This window comes from Equus przewalskii, chromosome 12 (assembly GCF_037783145.1).
Source record: "Equus przewalskii isolate Varuska chromosome 12, EquPr2, whole genome shotgun sequence".
In the NCBI taxonomy this organism is placed as follows: Eukaryota; Metazoa; Chordata; class Mammalia; order Perissodactyla; family Equidae; genus Equus; species Equus przewalskii.
The window spans coordinates 28,139,755-28,163,447 of record NC_091842.1 but is presented as its reverse complement, the minus strand read 5'-3'; the positions used below and the strand labels follow the sequence as shown (position 1 = coordinate 28,163,447).

General features: G+C 47.4%; 1 protein-coding gene across 19 annotated transcripts in view; it reads right to left on the bottom strand.

Moving 5' to 3' along the window:
* Positions 1-23,693, bottom strand: part of SYT17 (synaptotagmin 17) — a 107,073-nt gene that overhangs the window by 25,165 nt on the left and 58,215 nt on the right. For 8 of the 19 annotated variants that reach the window (XM_070566649.1, XM_070566640.1, XM_070566650.1 and 5 more), the window contains one exon: positions 1,034-2,425. The exons of the other annotated variants lie outside the window; for them this stretch is intronic. In XM_070566649.1, coding sequence (XP_070422750.1) covers positions 2,229-2,425 — 197 coding nt within the window. In that variant the 3' untranslated portion in view covers positions 1,034-2,228. Of the gene's footprint in view, positions 1-1,033; positions 2,426-23,693 lie in introns of those variants that run through there. 19 annotated transcript variants of the gene reach the window in all.

The following is a 23,693-nucleotide window of genomic DNA, read 5'->3' as shown; positions in this document are numbered from 1 at the left end:
GGATGGGGCTGGGCTGGCATTCCAGCTCTATTGCTCACTTGCCACTTAATCTCATTAAACCTTGGCCTCCTAATTTGTAAATGGCGACTAAGAACCTCTCGCACGTGGGTTGCTGCGTGAGGACTAAGTGAGCTGTTTGGCGTACCCCACCTCGCTCGCAGCCCTCAGTCCGCCCGAGTTCCCCTGCGGCTGCAGTCAAGTTCCCCGGGAACGTGCACGGAGACTGCGCACCTGATGGAGTACACGCACCTCGTTCTCTGCCCGGGGATTTCTCGGTGCTACGGAAGCTCTCTCAGCCCGGGCAGGACAGTCCTAAAGTGCCCTTTTGTGCCTCCAGGGGCAACCCTCAGGCCCGGAGGAATAAGGGTGAGTAGTCAAATACCGCAGCTTCCCCATAAGGATAATTCTCAAGTGTCTTCTGCCTGGGTCCCCAGCACGACAGAACCCCAGCTGCCCACAGAGGTAATTAATGCAGCTCTTATCTGCTTTTTTCTTTTCCTTCACTTAATCTTCCGTTCATGCTTCCCCGGGGTCATTTCCCAACTACACTATCCGCACCCAGGCCCCTGCCTTATGGTCTGCTTTTGAGGAATCCTAATTAAGACGATGAGGAAACTGAGGCTCAGAGAAGGTATGTGGCTTGTGCAAGGGCAGACAGGCAGGGAGTGGTGGGCCCGAGATTTGAACCATGGCTTCTTTGGTCCCAAAGCCCATGGGCCCAGTCACGATATGACCTCATCTCTAGTCCTGAACGCCTGTTAGGTCCCCGTCCTCCCTCATTCTGTTCCCTCTCTCAGGCTTTTATCGTCTTCTCTACCATCACGGTAAGGGAGCCATGTGACAGAGAGGGAAAATGCCTTCTCTCCTTCTCTCCTGAGAAGCATCACCCAACCCAGCCCTCCTGCCTTTCCCCCTTGACCTTCATGCCATGGCAGCACGCTGAGTCATCGGGATGGTCATTACACAGCAGCAGTGACCGAGACACCCTCGCACCCTCGCTGCCCCATGTTCATAAAGAAAAAGATAACGTGAATGCATGGCACAAATAAATAATCTTTAATTTCAACAAATCGCTCCCCCTTATGCCAGACAATATGCTGTGGGAAAAGATACAGAAGCATCCGACACAGAGAGATCTACTCTAACTACACGAATTCCTTAGCACTTAGAGAGAAATGACTTTGGTTCACAACACAAACACAGAAAGGTCCTCAGAGTGTGACAAGTCAGGAGAGCATCTTGGATGGGGTGGGGTGGCTGCGGTGGCCATTTTAATCCACATAACCGTCCTTTGCGGGTTTTCTGTGAGTCACGATCACCATGATTCGGTCAAAAAGTGTTACGTTTGCTCTATTATGATATTCTATTTATTTGACATACAGATGCGCTACTGTTACTGAAGGTGGGGCCTTGACAGACAGGAGGACCCTGGGTGAAATTTCACTGACGGGAGAGGCAGAGAAAAGGGAGCACTCAGGACTGAGGTTCTGGTCCACCGCCCTGCTCGCCAAGAGGACACACGGCACACACATGTGTTCACCTGTGAGGGCACACGCACGAGAACATCCACATACGTACTCACGGGGAGTCCCCAGGAATAAGCTAACACAAGGACAAATTCAGTTAAGCGAGGGAAGCTTCTCACACTGGAATATTTTTTGTTGCCATTTGGTTTTTCCAAATAGTATAATCTATTAATCATGTCCACTAAAGAGAAGACAAAGTACTTACACTTTTGGGGAACCCCTGGGAACAGCAGCCCGTTCAGAAGACACCCAGCGGGTGTGAGTTTGGGGCGCGGGGATCGGGCCTCCGCAAACTGGCCAAACTCTTGGAAAATTTCATCTTGACAGAGGTTGGCACCCTGAGGGAGGCCCTTTCTCTGGCCTGAAAGTTCAAAGTGCATTTTGGGGTAGGGGTATCAACAAGAGCAAGCTCTGTCAGTAAGTCTCACAGCTGAGCCCACTCAGCTCGTGACATACATGGATGGGGCTTCCGGAAAGTTCTCAGGCCTCACTCATTGAGGGCGGCCATTTTGTGATCAGTAGTCAGCTTCCTCTTAGTTCTGAGAGGATTTGGGGTGTGTGTGTGTATGTGTGTATGTGTGTGTGTGTGTGTTGTGTGTGTGTATGCAGGTGTGGATGTAACAGGTATACGACACATTTTTTCTGTCTTAAATTTTCTTCTCTTTTTTTTTCAACAAATGAAAATTGCCTTCCCAGTAGCCCTCAGGTCACCTCCAGTGAGGCGGGAGACACGCGGTCACACTCGGCCCGGGACCTCAGGCTGTGCCACTGCTCCACGGCCGTGCGGTGGGTGTTAAGCATCCGTCGCCAGTGGTTGGATTCGGAGGGGCCCGAAGAGTACTGGCCGATGACGATCCTTCCGATGAAGTCGTTGCTGCTCTTCATGTTGTGGCCGAACACTAGGGAGCCAGAGGGGCGAGTGCCGCGGGGAGGAGGCAAGCGGAAGGAGCGGTACAGAACAGGGAGGCGGGGACAAGACAGAGGCCGTTAGTCTACACATTCCTCCACTGCAAACACAGGGCCCTCGCTGCTAGGTCATTGTCTGTTTCTCTGAATGGTGAGAATTCCCCCGTTCCCTCATCTCACCCTCCCAGGAGTCCCGCTCCTGTCACATTGGGTTTCCTGCTGTCCCTCACCATGGCCAGGCATGCTCCGGCCTCCCAGCCTCTGCACTGGCTGTTCCTTCTGCCAGAGAGCTGTTCCCTCTGCCATATTCAACTTAAAACTTAGGTGTTGTAGCCTGACCACATTGCCCACAGGGCACGGCAGCTGGATAGTTCTAGTGGAAGCGTCCGCCATCATTGGAGTCCAGTTGAGTGGTTATGCCAGTTTCTCAGTCATGGCACTGTTGACATTTGGGGCTGGATCATTCTTTGTGGTGGGGCTGGCCTGTGCATTGCAGGATGCTTAGCAGCATCTCAGGCCTCTACCCACTGGATGCCAGTGGCACCCCCTTCCATAGATGTCACAACCCCAAATGTCTCCAGACATGGCCAAACAACCTCTGGGGCGGGGGGCCAATTCATCCTGGATAAGAACCACGAGGTTAAGCTGTGGCCATGAGACCAGGTGTCCTAGGTTAATCCTAGTTCTGTCATTTGACTGGTTCTGGGACCCGGACACAAGTCAAGTAACCTCTCTGAGACTCAGTTTCCTTGTCGGTTCAATAGGAATCTTGACAGTACTTTACCTCTGTCAGCACACAGTGCAGCCCCTCAATAATAGACTGCTTTTTTGATCATAAATTTCTCACTAATGACCTTTTATAAAAGAGACCTCATGTTTCCTCTGTTCCAGGCAATGGAGGCAAGTTTCCCGAGAGACATGGCTGTGGCCATTTCTTAAACCCCTTATTGAACTGCATGTCTTTTGGGGACGGCTTCTCTGTTCATTCCAGTGCAAGCTTAATTTGTGTCTTTCAAGCCTAATGAGATGGTTAGCTTGATTTATCTTCCCAGCCGAGTTCCGCCTCATTCTTTATCTGCGTGGGGGTAGTCCAGGCATGCCGTCTCGCTAACGGGAAAGCAGGCTGCGTCTGTGTTTTAGATGAAGGACTACAGAATGGGAAATATCACAGATTCACCCAGCGTGAGCCGAGCAAAGGCGGGCTGGATCCCAGGAGGGACGCCGATGAGCAGATAAAGCAGCTATGTTATGCAGCCAAACACAGAGCTGGAATGCTAACGAGCCTCTGTTCTCCCCTGTGGGGTTCACATCAAGAATTCCAAATGATACAAATGGGGGAAAAAAAAGAAAAGTGGAAAAACAAAAAGCCCATCAAGTGTCTAAAAACCAAAAAGACGTGGGTGAACTAGTCTAAGTGAAATGCTATGCTGTCTCAATCAAGAGTGTCCTGCCGGTTTGGATCCCCGGTGCGGACATGGCACCGCCTGGCACGCCATGCTGCGGTAGGCGTCCCACACAGAAAGCAGAGGAAGATGGGCACGACGTTAGCTCAGGGCCAGGCTTCCTCAGCAAAAAGAGGAGGACTGGCAGTAGTTAGCTCAGGGATAATCTTCCTCAAAAAAAAAAACAAAACAAGAGTGTCCCGTACCTGTCAGCTCCGTGGACAAAAATTGGACCGTGTATGTTTTTTGTACACATGGTCAAGTGCTCAGTATGCACAGGTGGACCTCGTTTCCATGAAAATCCCTTTCAGAAGGGAAAAATTAGGAATGGAATCTTTGCTTAATAAAGGCAATTGCTAAGGATCTCTCTGATGCATTTGAAAAACATTTTTTTTCAAAGAGGTAACATTTGGGACTCTTGAACCACGCCTGCTAGGCAACGTAAGGGTTGATCTCACCAAATGAGAAATAGTTACCAGAGTCCCCTTCTCTGTGGGCCTCGAATCTAAAGCATGATGCTATTTAGGATGCCATTTCAGGCCTCATTTGGTTTTCCCCCTTGGGGGCAGAACATTCTATCATCGTCTGCGTGTTCAAAGCTCAGAATTGAAAATGCAGAAACATCCTGGTAAATGAGTAGAGGTTTTGCTTCGTTGGGAAAAGAGTTTTAAGAAAAGAAATCCGAAACGCTCTCATGCACTGTTGGCGAAAGAGGAAGCAGGTTCCGCTTTTGGGGGAGATTCACAGTATCTGCTCTAGATAGGAATATCATAACTCGTGATCCAGCTATTCTGCTTCTAGGAATTTATCCCATAGAATTATCTCTGCAAATAGACAAGGATATGCATACAAGGATATTCTCCATCACAGGGGTGGGCAAACTAGAGCTTCTAAGCCAAATCTGGCCTGCCACCTGTTTTTTGTAAATAAAATTTTATTGGAACCCAGTCAAACTCACTCATTTGCCTAATGCCGATGGCTGCTTTCGAGCTACAGCAGCAGAGCTGAGTAGCTGCGACAGAGACCGTGTGGCCCACGAAGCTGAAAATATTTACTATCTGGCCCTTTACGGAGAAGTCGACATATCCCTGTTCTAGAACATTGCTTGTGAGAATGAAAGATGGAAACAAGAAAAATGTCCGTGAGGAAGTGTGGTCGAGGCTGTTGGTGCCCTGTCAACCCCTCAGCCCACTCTGGAGGCTGCCGGAAGCTTCCGTGGCTAGTGTCCTACAATGAGCGCCCACAGCTCCCTGCCTGGGCCACGCCAGTCAATGCTAACAGTGTGATTTGCGGTGGGGGCCTTGGGGCACTCAATAGCAGCTTGACCTCTGAAGGGGCTGGAGACTAGGGTCAGCGACTCGGACAGTCAGCCATGCCTGTGTGACTCACCCTCAATCAATATCCGGGACACCAAGGCTTGAGTGAGCTTCCCTGGTGGGCAATACTCTGAGCGTGCTGCCATACATCGTTACTGGGAGAATGAAGTGCTCTCCATACGACTCCAGCGGGAAAGGACCCCTGGAAGCTGGCGCCCACGTTCTCCCGGACTCTGCTCTACATGCCTCGTGCCTCTGCTGATTTCAATCTGTGTCCTTTGGCTGGAATAAACTGTAACCATGAGTATAAGGGCTGTTCTGAGTTCTGCGAGTCCTTCAGAGGATCACTGAACTGACGGTGGTCTTGGGCACCTCCCGAGTTGCAGCTGCCCACTCATCAAACGTCCCAGATTGGCCCTTCCTCTCTCACTTCCCCACTCTCTTATCAGTGTTTCCTGGGCTCACCTCCCCAGAAGCCTATATGCACCTAGGTCATTGTCGTAGGATCAGCTTTGGGAGGCACACAGACTGAGACTGGAGGGGACTAATTAAATAATTTCTGATGTAACAATACCATGGAAACCAACGTTGCGGCTAAAAATGAGACAGACCTAAATATAAAAATGAGACAGACCTACATACACGAAATGGAAAAGTCTCCAAGACATATCGCACAAAATCAAGTTGCAAAACCGTATAGGTAAACACAATCTCTTTTTGTGTAAGAAAAGGTTAATAAATAGAATAGAGAACAATTTCTGGAAGAATGGTCACTAAAGTGTAAAGAGTGGCTCTCTCTAGGGAGGGAAGCAAGAAAGAACTTTCCACTTTCTGTATTATATAAGTGTGTACAGTTGGAACTTCTGACAAGTACATGTTATTTTGGAAAGAAAACAAAGGAAAAAATAAGCCCCTATTAGAGAATCCACGTCTAAATCACCAGAAAGGGAAAAAGAACGAAAGGAAGTCTAATATCCTACGCTCCTTATCCCAATTTGCAAAGTAGCTGGGCTTGCTGAGTCATCCGGCCCTTGGAAGGCGGGAGCTTCTCAGTGACTCAGCCTTTTTGATGGGAGCAGTGGCTGCCACGGCCATCTGAGTTAATTGGCAGGCTCTGGTATTTACAAGTCACTCGGTAACGTTAAGGCAATCTCATCAGTCCTTTAAAAACCAAAAAGTTTTAATGCAAATTTTAATAAGCTGAAGCTGAATAGGACGAATTAATTTCTATCATAAAAGTTGCCTGGGAGAATATCAAGATTTGCCATCACTAAATTCCTAGGGGGTGTGTTGTTGGAGAGAATAGGGAATTGACTGGATACTTAGGGAATCCAGAATGGGGCTCAGAGACACAAGGCCAGACACCCTGCCCCCTCCACTTTATAGATAAGGATACCAAGTCACTGAGCCAGCTGGTGATAAAACTCACAGTATTTGCAACAAATAACCTGTAAAGGAGGCACATTCTCATAGCCAGATCCCTACATTCCTCCTCTTTAGAAATGATCATATCTAGAAATTTTGTTGTCAGGCACCCCCAAATATCCCCACTGGCTGTCATGGGGGACCCAGTTTACCGCAGTCACTAGTATACAACTGGACAATGGATATACTCCAACGCGCCCCAGTCGTCTGGAGGCAACCTCCTGACAACCTGTACATTCCAGAGTGACAAAAAGGCACCTGAACAGTCAGAAGAGATGTCACAACGTCTGTGCCCAAAACCCATGAAGAGGGCTCCTCACATGTTCTCTAAGAACCTCTTTACTCTTCATGGATTTAGACGCGATTCAAATAAACCTGGTCCTCTGTTTTCCCCACCAGGAGCGATTTAAATTAATTTAGTGCATTGTGACTACTAGACAGATCCAAGAACGGGGCCCCTGGGTGAGGGGGCAGCAACCCGTTACTCCTTCGTGGAGCTGAGGGAGATGCACCATGTGATCCTGTATTTTTATAATTATGACTCGAATCAGTAAGAAAGCTCAGTGTTCCAGTTAACGGGTCCAAGGAGGTGCGAAATGTTTTCTATCAAAAACAGTTAAAAATTTAAAGCCTTTGTTTAAGTTTAAGGGAAAAGCATTCAGTAAGTGGAAAATCTACACACACACAAAACCCCCTTAGTGGCTCTTCCCCAATGACTACAGAGTGGAGCAGCCACTGTCCCCAGGAATGTGCTCTGTCACCTGTCACACTGCTCTCGCCCTCAAGCACCTGATGGCCACAGACTCAGAGGATGGCCCTCTGTGGGGACAGGCGAGTCACCAACGCCCAGTTCTGTCCTCACACAGGGCATGGACAGACCCTACATAATCCCATCTGGAATTTTAGACTCAACTTATCTCTAAAGAATTACCAATGTACCTGTCTGCTTCTGTGGCACCAGTCACCATGGCAATTCAGGTTAGAGAAACACAACTGGTGAAAACAAAGCATGATGAGGGGCATCCCCCAGGGCTCCAGGACCCGACTTTGAAGGAGCGTAGAGGGTGACGGTGCTTCGTTAAGTACCCACCATGTGTATGGCCCAGGGCTAAGCACACCACGTGGATTAACCCACTCAATCTTCACGTCAACCCTCTAGAGTGGGGTTTCTCATTGGTGGCACCACTGCCACTGGGGGCCACATCAGTCTGTATTTTGGAGGCCGTTCCAAGTGCTGTAGGATGTTCAGCAGGAACTGTAGCCTCTGCCCACTAGATGCCATTAGCAGTCCCAGGTGTGACAACCCGAAGTACCTCCAGACATCGCCCGACGTCCCCTGGGAGCATGACCCACGTCCCCTTCACTGAGAACCACTGCTCTAAGGCAGCCGCTCTCACTGGCCCATTTTACAGCCGGGGAGACCCAGAGTGGTACAGGGAGACCACTCACGGCTGCAGTGAAAATCTAGGCGCCCCGAGTGTGTCAGGGGCAAGCTGAGGTTTTCACATGTTGACATTTTCTGTAATAGTGAATTTGTTCTTCCCCGCAAGAGCTAAACTCTTTTGGCTGCTAATTTAGTTTGCCAAGGCAGACAGTTCTGGAAGGGAAACTGGATACTTAGAGCGTGGGTGTGATAAACACTGCAAATTCAAAGGGAAAAAAAAATCTCCATCTTTACCAACGGGAGCAGACTCGACAGCTCCCCATTTTGCATGTTTGGTTCACAAGGGGATGGCCCCATAGGCAGCTTCAAGGCTGACAGCACAGTGCAGGGCTGTCCCCAGATCATGGCCAGAACCCCACCTCATCCCTGTCCCGCACAATCCACCTCTGGGATGCTGGGTTGAGTGGCTCCCCCATTTCTGAAAAGCTGCACCTAAGCCAGCGAAACTCATCCTGGGCTGTTTCACGGTCCTCCCTAATTCCTCATCCCGGAGGGGTCCCCACACTTCATCAGGATGTTCCTGAGTTATCTATGCCCTCGGAGGAGCTCCAGTCTATACATCCCTGTTTCTTCCCCGCTCCTCCCCACAGGCCAGCTCTGACACCCGCCAACAAAGGTGGTACCCATCCTCTTTGCAACTTTTGCAAGACCTCCTCAAACTATAGCACTCCCTCTTTTTGCTGCTTCTCTCTGAAACCTAGAAGTTGTTCCAGGTTTCTCTTCAAAACCAGGTAAATCATATCCCTTTCCTGGGCCTCAGTCCTCCCATTTATACAATGGGCCAGTATACGTAGGTTTTAAGGGCCCCTCCAGCTCTGACATTTCTTTGGTTCTAAGAAGTTTCGTCCATGACTTAAGGATGATGTTTTTCAAGCTTTCTTGGCTCATTATGTCATTCACAGCAGCTGCTTGGACAGAACTTTTTTTCTCCACGTTTTTCCTTCCAACAGTCATAATGACAATTTAGATAACAGTTCTATAATAATTAAAAATCAGCAATACCGAATCTGGAGTTCTGTGCACTAGGCACAGAGCAAAGTACTTTATATACATTTTCTGGCTTAATCCACACCACGATCCTATTCGAGAAGGTACTATTTATCGCCCCATTTTGCAGGTGGGGAATTAAACGTTCAGAGGGGTTGGGAGGTTGAGTGCCGGAGGTCACACAGCCAGCGTGCGGCACGGTAGAAATTGAAACCAAAGCTCAGCATCCTTTCTCCTCCCATCTCAAAAAGAAGAGAAGTCTCGCCTATTCCCCCTTCCACTGACTCTGACATATGACAAGGACGAGATTAGGAGTAGAAATATACTGTATGTGTGTGTTTGAAGGGGAGGCAGGTCCTCAAGCCGGCATGTGAGGCAAGAGGTGCCAAGGGTCGGAAAGGCCCTCAGCAATCCCTCATGAAGGGGTCACGGTAGAGACCTTCGCACCAGCTCTCTATGGTCCCGCAGGGTTGGCTTGGCCTCCGGCGTCTAAAGGGATGGCTGCTACTTCAGGAGGGCCGCAGACAAGGAAGCTGTCTTCCGTTTAGGGACCAATGATGTGAAAAATATAACAGCAGCACCTAACACTTACATAGTGCTTCTCACGTACCAGCCCCTGTTCTATGGACTTCTGATACAGTACTTTAGCCACACAACAACCCTATCTTCAAGGTAAATACTATTATTATCTCCTTGGGTCTAGAGGTCACACTGGCATCACGGCCTGCCTTCCCGAGGGTAGACCTGGCAACAGCCCTGAGCACGCCTAGAAACAGGCTTGGGTCACTGGGTGGGAAATTCTGGGACCCCAGTCCTCGGAGGTGATCTAGAAAAAAGATGCAGACTCCAGGTGGGCAGGTCTCCTTGACCCTCTAGACTCCCTACCTTCAGACTCCTCACCCCATTGAAAGCACGAGGTCCGGGCTAGAGGCCCCCTTTTGCCCAGGTTTACAGGCAATACTGGCTCAGAGTGAACTGCTGAATTCCTTTAATGCAGTGGTTTCCAGCTGGGGCCAATGTTATCCCCCAAATCTGATCCAATGTCAGGAGACATTTGGGTCATCACAATTGGGGGAGGGGGGTTGCTACTGGCATCTAGTGGGTGGAGGCCAGGGGTGCTGCTAACATTATACAGAGCACAGCGCAGCCCCACAGCAAAGCACTATCTGGCCCAAGATGTCCATGAGTGTTGAGGTTGAGAAACGGTGCCTTAAGGGAAAAGGGTTATGTTTTGCGGTTTCCCTTCATTAATACTTAATTCACCACTGCCACCAACACCAAAGGAAAGCCACTGACACCTGAGAGGCTACGTGGATCTATAGGGAAAGAGACAAGAGACGTGAGACCTGGGGAGGAGGGAGGGAGCCAAGTCACCTCAACAGAGCTGGAGAGAGTTTTGGAGCTTGATGGAGAAGACATTCCAGAGTGAATTCAGGGTGAGAGAAAACTGGGGAGTCAGGGAAGGCGCTTCTGAGAAATGCAGCCATGGCTTACGAATTAGATCTCTTTCTCCTTCCTCAAGACAGAGAAGTCAAGATTGAGATTTCTGTTAAAATTCCTTTGGGCCACAGCTGGACCACTTCTTGACATCCCTGTGTGGAAACTGAGCCCCGTGGAGCCTGCGTTTATGAAGGCGACAGATGGGTTGAAGAGTCACTTTCAGATCTTCGTGTGAACGACAGCGTCTAGGAGGAAGCATCTAAAAGTGTGACTGTAATGTAATGAGCTTGTTTTTACACGAACCAAAATTTAGACATCGAGTGAGGATCATCTTTGTACATTTGTTTCAGAGATGCTGGCATGGCTGGGGGGAAATGTTCACTAAGCTGTCTTCAGAGCTAGTTACAAGACACCTGTTGGAGCTTTAGAGGGATAATTAATCAAATCTTCCCCCCTCAATCTTCTAAAATAATTGAGAAATAATTGAGAAAATAAGGGAGGGGGCCGGCCCCGTGGACGAATGGTTAAGTTCACGCACTCTGCTTTGGCAGTCTGGGGTTCACGGGTTCGGATCCAGAACTATGAACCTGCTCAAACAGCCATGCTGTGGCAGCGTCCCACATAGAAGAATTAGAATGACCTACAACTAGGATATACAACTATATACTGGGGCTTTGAGGAGAAAAAAAAAAGATTGGAAAAATGAAAAGAAAGGAGAAATATCACAAATAAGCAAATCACTGGAAGGCTTTTTCTTTTTCTTTTTTTTTTTTTGAGGAAGATTAGCCCTGAGGTAACATCTGCTGCCAATCCTCCTTTTTTTGCTGAGGAAGACTGGCCCTGAGCTAACATCTGTGCCCATCTTCCTGTACTTTCTATGTGGTACGCCTACCACAGCATGGCTTGCCAAGCGGTGCCATGTCTGCACCCAGGATCCAAACCGGCAAACCCCAGGCCACCAAAGCAGAACGTGCGCACTTAACCACTGTGCCACCAGGCGGGCCCCAATGGAAGGGTTTTAAAAATGCCAGTGCTTGGATCTCATCCCAAGAGATTCTGTTGATTGGTTTAGGGGTTGGAGACTGGATGCCAAGGGTCTTCAAAGGCTCCCCAGGTGATTCTCGTGTGCGGTTGGTCAGGTTAGATCCACTGTGTGAGACGCAGATCAAAATACCAGCGGGATTGGCGGCTTAGCTGGATTATAGAAAGGGGCCTGATCCTACTATTTGCTCTCCTTGAATTAAACTTCTCTGACCAAAACCCATGCAGGCTTTGTCCCTGCAGGCTCACAGAAGGAGTTACAGAGAATGCTGCCCGCTGTAGGCAGGTAGGTCCCAGAGAGAGGAGGCGGCCTGGGAGACCTTTATTTTTTTATATTTATATTTTTATTCATTTTTATATTTATTTATTTGTTGAGGAAGATTTGCCCTGAGCTAACATCTGTGCCAATCTTCCTCTACTTTGTATGTGGGTCACTGCCACAACATGGCTGCTAACAAGTGGTATAGGTCCATGCCCAGGGAACCGGGCCCAAACTTAACCACTAGGCTACAGGGCCGGCCCCTGGGAGACCTTTAACACCTTAATCCCATCCAGCAGAAGACTGTGGACCCCTAGATGCAAACTTACCATGTTCCCAATCAGATAAGTCATTTCTTCCCTGGGAGAAGTGAATAAAGGAAAAAAGAGGAGTAAATAAAATAATAAAATGAATAAAAGAGAGCCCAGAGGTGTTACTTTCGGGCAAGGGTAGACAAACTTTTTCCATCAAGGGCCACCTACAGTCTCTGTCGCCACTACTCTGCCACTGGAGCAGAAAGCAGCCACAAACAATATGTAAACAAATGGGCCAAGGGTGTGAGACGTAAGAAGAAACACACATTTGGTCTGTGCCCCACTTCCTGACACAGAGCTCCTAAAACTCTCGTAATTTCCTGCTGATGGGGAAGACAGGAGCATCTTTTGTTATGCTGTTGGGTCTTAGTCCCTGGTTCATGGCACAAGAGCGTCTAAGACCTTGGAATCTTCGAAAAGATAAGAGCGTCTTGTTGTATGCTAATGAGATGACTGCTGGCTGGTGGCTCCAGATAGTGGCAGGATGGGGCCTGGTTGCCAGAGAGACCAAGGCATGATCAGAGGGTTGGAACTTTCTGTCCCCATCCCCCAAAACAACCTCCAGAGAGGAGAGGGGCAGGAGGTTGATTTCATCACCAATGGCCAATGATTTCATCAATTACGCCTACGTAACAATTTTCTGTATGTACGAGTGTTACACGTCAACAAAAAGTCAACTTGAAAAAACAAACGAATGGGACTAAAGTTTGCAATTGACCTTGAAATGCATGAAAAAAAATGAGTTGAGAGAATAAACAGAGGGATGGATAGATGTGTGATAAGGCAAACAGCAAATGTTCATTGTAGAACGTAGGCAGTGGGAATATGGGTGTTGACTGAACAATTCTTTCAATATTTTTTTAAAGTTTTTTTGTTTTTTCCTCTGGGAAAGATTCGCTCTGAGCTAACATCTGTTGCCAATCTTCCTCTCTCTCTCTTTTTTTCTTCGCAAAGCCCCCAAAGTTGTGTATTTTAGTTGCAAGTACTTCCAGTTCTTCTATGTGAGCTGCCACCACAGCATGGCAACTGACAGACAGGTGGTGTGGCTCTGAGCCCAGGAACCAGACCTGGGCTGCCGAAGTGGAGCACACTGACCTTTAACTGCCAGGCCATCAGAGCTGGTTCTAAAAGTTTCTTAATAAAATGTTGGGATTGAAAACAAACAAACACACACACACACAGCTCAATGTCCTATTTCATAGCTTTACTTGCTTCTTTACAAGAAAGAAATATCGATTCCAGGTCTGTGTGACTATTCAGTTCACAGGCTGGTTACAGGGCTGGTGGATCATAGAGCAGGAAGCGAACGTGCTGGACCATCAGGGACACGGGAGTAGACAAGAGAGGAGGACCTGGTGCAATGGCGAGGAGCTCCCAGTGGGTCCTGCCAGGTTATCTCAACGACCACAACAACCAGACCACATATGGCCAGAAACATTGTCTTGGGCCTGAACCGAAGGGTCTCGAACACTGATGTTTTGCCTGATCACAACATCAAACAAAATATTCTCCTTTGGACCGGTGAGCACCCTGGACTCTGCTCAAAACATGCCCCTGCCTTCATGCCTTCCTCCTTCCTCACGAAAAGCACAAAAAGGATGTTCTCTGCCCTGAGTCATCAGAGAAACTCAAATTAAAATCACAGCCACTTTGGGCCGGCCCCGTGGCCGAGAGGTTGGCTTCTAGTGCTCTGCTTCAGTGGCGTGGGGTACGCCAGTTCAAATCCTGGGCACAGACCTACATACCGCTCATCAAGCCATGCTGTGGTGGCATTCCACATAGAAGAACTAGAAGGACTCATAACTATGATATACAACTATGTACTAGGGCTTTGGGGAGAAAAAAAAAAAAAGGAAAAGAAGATTGGCAACAGATGTTAGCTCAGGGCCAATCTTAAAAATAAAATAAAGGGGCCAGCCCGGTAGCACAGTGGTTAAATTCGCTTCAGCAGCCCAGGGTTTGCCAGTTTGGATCCCGGGTGTGGACCTGCACTGCTTGGCAAGCCATGCTGTGGCAGGCATCCCACATATAAAGTAGAGGAAGATGGGCACGGATGTTAGCTCAGGGCCAGTCTTCTTCAGCAAAAAGAGGAGGATTGGCGGCAGATGTTAGCTCAGGGCTAATCTTCCTCAAAAATAAAATCAAATCACATCCATTTGTAAAATCTAAGAAAAAATTTTTCCTCGGTTTGGTTTACTAAAGTATTATTTAGATAGAATAAAACCCATCCCATTTTAAGTATACAGTTGGATGAATTTTGATCGCTGTGTACAAATGTGTAACTGCCACCACAATCAAGATACAGAATAGTTCCCTCTCCCTGAGAAGGTTCCCACTTGTCCCTTTTCCCTCCATGCCTTCTCTGTCCCAAGCAGGCTGCAGTCCCAGGTGATCATGATTTGCTGCTGTCACTATAGTTTTGCCTTTACTAGAATTTCACAAAAATGGAATCGTATAGTATATAGTCATTTGCATTCACTTAGCATAATGTTTTTGAGATTCACCCATGCGTACGTGTATCAATATTTCATTCTTTTTAATTGCTGGGTGGTATTCTAATGTGCAGATGTCAATTTGTTTACCCATTCACAAGTTGGTGGACATTTAGGTTGTTGTTATTACAAATAATGCTACTTGAAATGTGCGTGTACATGATTTTTTGTGGACGTATGTTCTCATTTCTCTTGAGTAAATACCTAGGAGTACAATTGCTGGTTTGTATGGTAAATATAAATTTAATTTTATAAGGCAATGGCATACCATTTTCCAAAGTGGTTATAACATCTTACATTCCCACGAGAAATTTATAAGAGTTCCAGTTGCTGCAGATCTTTGTCAACACTTGGTGTTTTCGGTCTTTTAAACTTAGTACTACTAGTGGGTATGCAGTGGATCTTATTGTGATTTTACTTTGCATTTCTAATGACTGATGAAGCAGTGGATCTTTTCACGTGCCTCTTTGCCATCTGTGTATCTTCTTGTGAAGTGTGTCTGTTCAAATCTTTTGCTCACTTTTTATTGAGTTACGGATTGTCTGTCTTGTTATTGAGTTACAAGAGCTCTTTACATATGCTGAATACAGGCTCTCTGTTGGATATGTTTTGCAAAAAATTACTCTCAGGGTGTGCCTTGCTCTTTTATTTTCTAAACTATGCTTTTCAAAAAGCAAAACTTTTAAATCTTGATGAAGTCTAGTTGTCACTTTTCCATCCATTTCATTTAAAAATAAAGTAATTGTACACCCCAGGTTTTTGAAGCCAGCAATCAATGTGCAGCTGTCTTGCATCTGCCAACTAAGAAATGAAAAATGAATCTGAGGCAGATCTGGGTTGGGGGGGTCCATGGCTGCCTGTGATTGTTTTTCTGTACTTTTCCATATGTTTGAATTATTACATAATACAGAATTAAAGATCAAAAGGCTTTTTTAAATTTGTAAAAAAGAATGATAAAAATATCAGCTCATAGCTGTTCAGCACTGAATCATTTTGAAAGCTTGCTTATTTCATCCTTGCATGAATCCTCTTGTTGCGGCCAGGAGTCGGGGCCTCCCTGGGCCACGGAGGGTTAAACCATTTGCCCGAGTCACCTGTTTCAAATGCACACTCCAAGAAGATACAAAAGAGTAAAAATCGCGCCACTTTTTTTTTCTGGATTGTACATTTTGACAATAGCTATCAAAACGGACAAACGTAGATGCTTTGAGCAAGCCATCCCACTGCTGGGCTATAGCTCACGGTACATTGGGATATATCAGCAGAGAAACGTGTGTGGGTGCTCCCTCCAATAACATTTCTAACTGCAAAGAACTGGAATTGACCCCAAGGTTACCAACAGGGCACTAATTAAATAAACTGTTCTTCAACTCATTGACTTAATAGAATATCATGCAGCCATTAGGAATAATTAGGGAGCTCTACACTCCACGTCAGCCACACTGAGCTCCTGGCTGTTTCTCCCGCGTAAAGGCCTTTTTGCACCGCTGGCCCTGTGGCTAGGATGCTTCTCCCACAGACACCCACATGGCCTATCCCTGGTCCCCTTCAGGTCTTGGCTCAAACGTCCCCTCTCCATGAGGTCCTCCTTGGCCACCTTTTAAAAAATTGCAACTCACACCCCATCCCTCACTGACCTCTTTCCCTGCTCCTATTTTTTCCTGAGGACTGAATATCATCTCTACACGGCATAATTCAGTTACCGTTTTGTTTCCTGCCTGTTTCCCCACATTCAAGTGTTTGCCTGTTGAAACTGGGGTTTTTGTCTAATTTGTTCATGGATATAGCCATACTGCCTGGCTCTTTAGAAGTATTCAACGAACATTTGTTGAACAAATATATACATATGCTAATATGGAAAAGTGTCCCAGATACATGGTGTGAGAGGAGCAAGTTGCAGAAAGTATATCTATTTTGGATGCTGACAACAGAGAATGGAGATATACACATATATACATACATGCGCAAACATAACACACATATATACATAAATGCATACATTCCTGGAGAGAAGGCTATAATAAATTATTAAGAATAGTTACGTCTAAGTAGGGGGAATTAGGGATTTTTATTTTCTATTCTACCGTCTCCTATATGGTTGTATTATACATACATATACACATACATATACATATACATGTACGTGTACATACACACGTACACATACATATATGTAGGTGTATATATATATATATATCTTTTATAATAACAATATTAAAAAGCCATCAGTGCTCCTTTTCCCATGTAACCCCTTCATGTCACCACATGCAGGTGGCACACACCCATAACCACAAGGTGTGGGAAGAGTAGAGACCTGATTTAAAAATATTCCACTCCTCTTCCCAAGAGGGCTCCCACCCGCTCTCCCGGTGAGCCTGGCTGCCGTCCGTCTGGCCAGTGCACACCACCTGGTCTTCAGAGCAAGATGCTTCTGTTTGCCCAGGTTTCTGTGGGTGGAAACAGGGAAGCCATCTGAAAAATCTGCACAGCTGAGCACCAATTCCCCTAACGGGCTCTGCCTGTGAATTCTTCACACTCAGGCAGCTAAAGCAAAGCGACGGGGAGAGGTTGAAATGCTGTAAGAATAAACGAGCCTCAAACAGGCACATAACAGGAGCTGACTGGCTTTGAGCCCACGCCAACCTGCCCTTCACAGCTCCTGCCAGAGGTCACCGCCCCACCCTGCCAACTCCAGGAGGCCGGCAGATCCACTGCTCCAGCTCAGGTGTCTCGACCTCAGCACCACTGACGTTCTCCATCATGAGGGGCTGTCTGAGCATCGCAGGATGGTTAGCAGCATCCCTGGCCTCTACCCACTAGGTGTCAATAGCATTCCTGAGTTGTGACAACCAAAAATGCCTCTAGACATTACCCATTGTCTCCTGGGAGACAAAGTCAGCCCCAGATGAGAAACACTGGTCTTACTGCTTTTCTACACCAGCGAGCGCCCGGGCTCGCCAGCCAAAAGGTATTTGGTAACTTTACCACAAGGACTGCTCTTGTTAGCCTGAATTCCCCAAGCCTGGAATTTGGTGGTGTGGGGTCCCCCATGCTGATGCTGACCATGAACTCAGAGGCAACAGGTGCTCAGGGAGGCAGTGGAGCAAGCTTGTTCAGTGCCCAGGCTGGCTCTTTTATTCGCCTGCTTGGGGACTAGTGGCAGAGATGGCTGCTTGGTCAACAAAGCCTTTTCTTCCTGGACAAACAGCTGGACTACATTTCCCAGCCTCCCCTGCAGGGAGCTGTCACCGATAGAGTTGAGTGGAAGTGATGTGTATAACTTCCAGGCCTGCCCATTAAAAATGTCCCATGCAATCTTCAACTCTCTCTCTCTCCCAACCACCAGCTGGAGATGAAACCCTTCAGGGCCGGAGAAGACAGCAGAGCCACAAGATGGAAGGGGCCTGGGTTGCTGAAACACCACGTGGAAGACTCTAAAGGAACCACAAAGGACCAGTGTGCAAGCCAAGAAATAAGCTTCTATTGTGTTAAACCACAAAACCTCGGTGGCTGATCGATTACAGCAGCTAACGTTACCTTATTTAATACAGTGACTTTTAGCAAGTCACTTGAGCTCTCTGACCCTCAGTTTCCTCCTCTGTAAAATGGGGACAGTGCTAGTACCTACCTCATTTGGTTGTTGGGATCAACTGAGACAGTGCTTGGGACAGTGCCTGCAACATAGAAGTCTTAATAAAGGTCGGCTGTTGTTATTAGTGGGAAGAAGGGCTCCCGCTGAATTCTTCCCCCTCAAGTTAGAAGCCCTTCTCATCATTATCCCTTTTGTGACTTCTGTTCCAAGTCGCACTCAATAACATGGAAAGAATGATTTGCCCTGGTCCTCAAGTGCCTTAGAGACACAGTGGGTTTTAGACATACTTCTTAGCATGAGGCTGGGGAACCCTCATTTTATCATACAGTTGTCTGGGCATCTCTTAAATGTCCCAGTCCCTCCTTACCTAAGAGGCCACCCAGAAGCCAAGGGGACCCCGAACAAGGATGGATCCGGACCCCACCCACGAATCATCCACAAGCTGCCTCTCTTCTGTTTTCCAAGCCCCAATAAAAATGAAGCGAAATAAAATCTGAAAGCAGACGCATAATGGGGACTTTGGCACCAAGCCAGTGGACAAAAGCCCCAAAGACCCTCCCTCCCCTGGCCAGTGTGGGGCACCTGCTCCTGAAGACAGAGGGCAAGTCGAGCCCCTTCGCCCACTCTGCTTATCTTTCACTGACCTGTTTCTCTGTTTTGCCTGGTAAATAAAGCCCTTGCATAAGGCCATCTCTAGAAATGACTGTCGTTATAAGCCAACGACATTCCATCCTGTTTAATGCGGGGGTGGGGGTTAGGCGAAAACCCAGGGAAGCAGTTTTCATGTCAATTTACGAATAGGGAAAGATAGAAAATTACACCCACTGAGCATCTGCCATGTACTAAGTGTCCCTGTCATCTCACCCATCCTTCGTGAAGGCAGGAACCACCTCTGTCTTGTTCATTTCTGTTTCCCCAGTGCCTCACAGGCTTAAGCACACAGTAGGTGTCCAATAAATATTTACCAGCTCCATCTAAGCTGACCACGGCCCCGACTTATTGCATCATTCATTCATTCCCCTCGTGAACTATCCTCTGGCCACTTTGGCATCTTCTTCGAACAAAACAAGCTCATTCTTGCCCCAGGGCTTTTGCACTTGCTATTTGCTCTGCCTAGTGTCCCTCTCCCCTATCTTTGCACAGCCAGCCCTTTCTCAGCATATGTTACCCACTTTAAAGTAACGCTCCAGGCCCTCTCCGTTGCCTTATTCTATTATTCTTTAGGTGTTTATTTCTTGTTTGTCTCACCCCAACTAGAATGTCAGCATCATGGAAGGAGGAATTATTTCTGTCTTTTTGCTATTCCTCCAGCAACTAGTGCAGCACCTCAACAAAGTAGGGGCTTGATAAACGTTTGAGGCTGTGCAACCCAGTGACTGAGAGCCCAGATTCTGGATCCAGACGACCTGAGTTTGAATCCTGGCTCCGGGATCTTGGGCAAGCTACTTACCCTAGGGCTGCCTCAGTTTTCTCATTCATAAAATGATAATGATTCCTACGTCAGAGTGTTGCTATGAGGATTAAAGGACTTAACTCATGTGAGACAGCTGGAGCAGTGCCTGGCACGCAGGAAGCGCTGGAAAGTGATGCACCGGATAACGACATTTTGGCCAACGATGGACGACATATACGATGGTGGTCCCATAAGGATTAGTACCAAACAGCCACACAGATGGTACGCAGTGGGCTCTGCCATTTAGGTGTGTGTACGTACACTATGATATTCACACAACGACAAAATCACCTAAGGGCACATTTCTCAGAATGTATCCCCGTCGTTAAGCAACGCAGGACTGTATATGTATTTGCTATTATGGTTAAAAATGGAATAACTGGGTGGGGGAGGGGGAATTGGAAGAAGGTAGTCAAAAGTACAAACTTCCAGCTATAAAATTAAGGAGTAGGGATGTAATGTACAACATGACGACTATCGTTAACACTGATGCACGATCTATATGAAAGTCGTTAAGAGAGTAGATTCTAAGAGGTCTCATCACAAGCAGAACAATTATTTTTCTTTTCTTTGTATCTATATGAGATGATGGATATTAACTAAACCCATTGTGGTAATCGTTTCACAATATATGTAAATCAAACCATCATGCTGTACACCTTAAACTTACACAGTGAGGTATGTCGATTATTTCTCAATTAAGCTAGAAAAAAAATTTTTAAACAAAAAAACAGTTTTTAAAAAAAAGAAAAACCCCAAGGCAGATGTTCTATGTGTCTGAAAGATGGAGAAGGGAGGCTCAGAGAGATTAAAAGGTCCTGATATAGCAACCAAGCTCTGGGAGTCTGGCTTTCTGATTTCTAAGCCAAAGCTATTTTCACAAGAGCAAAAGGTTTCCTGGAAATGTAGAAAGACGGGGGACACTACAGCTTGCACCCCGCAGGCCTGGCATTTTAAGGTTAAGCCTTCTCCCACTGGCTGGCAGCTCTGGGTTGGGGAAGTCAGGACAAGGCGATGGATAGAAGGGATGTCTGGGAAGAATATTCTTGGTTTCTGATTTTATTCCGTGCACAAGCCTTCATCTCGAACCCACCCAGGTGCTGGCCTTGGCCTGATTGCTTCTAGCTGGCACTGAGGCACAAGGCCAGGCTGGACCTGACCTCGCTGGCTCCCTTCCCCACTCCAGCTAGCTCGGGCGCTGCAGGGACACACATGGTTGGCTAATTCCCCAGCCCGCTGATGCTCTCTCCAGTGGGGGTTTGCCTGGAACGAGGCTCCATCCAAAAGCACCAAAATCATTAAACAGCCAGGCAAATGGAATAAAACTCCCCAGGAGCCCTGGCAGCCAGCCCAGGCTTCAAAGGCTACCATTGGAACCCAAAACGAATGTTTAAGATCCAGCCAAGTTCCACCGCCTGCGTGGACTTGGGCAGCCTCAAGGAGCCCTCTGGAGGAGAGGCTGAGATGGGGGTGACGCTGCGGGCACTGGGCTCTGCCAGGAGAGCCCCAGGGTGACAGGTGTCCGCTTCCATCTCCTGGCCTCTTGGCTGGAGTTCTGCCTCTGCCCACATCCAGGTTCAATGCCGCGATCCGCTGAGCCCTCACTATGTGCCGGCACTGTGCTAAGCACGTTACATACATTATCTCCTTTTGTCCTCACAATGCTCTGAGAGGTGGCAACTGAGATCTACAAACAAGTAAAAAGGAGTTAAGTAACTTGTCAAAATAGGGAACGGTCCTTTATATCGAACCCACCAGCACGTTCTGTTGACTCTGCCTCCAATATTATCTTCTACTGAGTTCCTTCTCTGAGACCCTTCCGCCATCTCCCGGATCCACCTGGACCAGCACCACAGCCTCCCAGATGGTCTCCTGGTTCCCCTTCTGCTCTCCTATAACCTATTCTCTACTCGACACCTGGGACGATATTTAAAAACATCATCCAGATCATATCACTTCCTTGGTCTAAACCCTCCAAAGGCTTCTCAGTGCACTTGGAAAAAAACTACAAGCTTCTTATCCTACAGATGCGACTCGATCTGCCTTCTGCTACTTCTCCAGACTCACCTTGCCCTCCTTGCCCCGAACATATTGGGGTAACGTGGGCGAACAGAGAAAGGACCTTCTTGCTATTCAAAGTGTGGTCCTCAGCCCAGCAGTAGTGTTGCCTGGAGCTAATTAGAAACACAGGGGCTCAGGTTCCATCCCAGACTGTCTCAGAATCTGCATTTTAACAAGATAGTCAGGTGATTCACATGCACACCAGAGTGCAGCGGTTAAGAGTGAGGGAGGTTTGGAACCAAACAGCTTGAGTTGGGAGCTCGGCTCAACCCCTCCCCAGCTGGATGCCTGCACAAGTGAGTAGTTAGCTCCCGTGTGGTGAAGAGTTCACCTTCCCCAAAGAGAGGGCCGGTCTTTGCCCTTGCCTCCTGGGAGGTGATCTCCAGGCGCCTGGAATGTTCTGCAGGAGCGTGTCTGTTTGCCTGAGGCCTCTGGCCACGGGACTGTCTACCAATGCGATTTATGACGGCAGCTTTAGGGCCATGCAGTATCAGTCCAGACCTCTGGAGAAACTGATGACTAAGGTATGAGCTGACTTCCAGGAGACGCTGGAGACAGAAGGTCAGCCACCGGACAGTATGTGACCGAGCCGCAATAAAAACTCTGGACACCAAAGGCTTAGTGACCTTCCCCAGCGGGCAATACTCTAGGCGTATTGTCATACTTAGCGACTAGGAGGAGCTAACGCCGTCCCTGACTCCACGGGGAGAAGATGATTGGAACTGGTCTGAGGTGAGGGTGGTCCTGGGGACCCCTGAACTGTGGCCGGTTTCTAAAGTGAGGCCAGTCTTGTGGGGACTGTTCTCTCAGACTTTGCAGTTGGCTAAACTCATTGCACTTCCCTTCTCTGAGCTTCAGTTTCCTCACCTGAAATGTAGCCATAAAACAGACCATACCATATATGTTTGCTGAAAGATCAAATGAGATAATGAACCCACAAGAGGTTCATGATGAATATAAGTACTACTGTCCCCATCGTTCAGACAAGGAAACTGAGGCTCAGAGAGGTAAAGCAATTTGCCCATAGTCACACAGAGTGTGAACCCAGGTCTGACTGACTTTAACCACAGTGCAATACTGCCTCCTCATGACTTGCTAATGCTTTCTGGGAAGGGAAGGACAGTAGTGGCCCTACTAAATTGGCAGCCCAGCAACCTGGTAAGGAACTCCCCCAATCTTTTTACTCTCTGTTGCTCCGACTGCGTAATTTTTCTTGATCTGTCTTCAAGTTCACTAACTCTTTCCTCTCTCATCTCCATCCTGCTATTGGGCTCATCCAGCGAATATTTTATGTCAGTTACTGTATTTTTCTATTCTAAAATTTCCATTTGGTTCTTTTTTATCTCTTCTATTTCTCCATTGATCTGCTAATAGTCTCCATCTTATCAGTCTCTTCCAGAGGGTTCACCCTTACTTCTTGGAGCATGGTTATAATAACTGCTCTACTGTCTTTGTCTGATAATTCCAATATCTGGGTCATCTTGTGATTGACATCTGCTACTTATATGTCCTCTAAGAACTTGTTAGATTTTGCTGGTTCTTTGTAAATCAGATAATTTTGGATTGCATCCTGGACATTTTGAATATTATGCTATGAGACTCTAGGTCTTGTTTAAATCCTATTGAATATGTTGATTTTTCAGTTGTAGCAGGAAATTAACCAGGGTAGGGTCAGACCCCATGTCCTAACCTGCCTTCTGCATGTTGTTATTCCAATATCAGTTCAGTTTTTAGTCTTTGTAGTTCATATCTTTTTTTTTTTGAGGAAGATTGGCTCTGAGCTAACATCTGCTGCCAATCTTCCTCTTTTTGCTGAGGAAGATAGGCCCTGAGCTAACATCCTTGCCCGTCTTCCTCTATTTCATATGTGGGACGCCTGCCACAGCATGGCTTGATAAGTGGCGTGTAGGTCCGCGCCCAGGAATCGAACCAGCGAACCCCAGGCTGCCAAAGCAGAGTGCATGAACTTAACCACTGCTCCACTGGGCTGGCCCA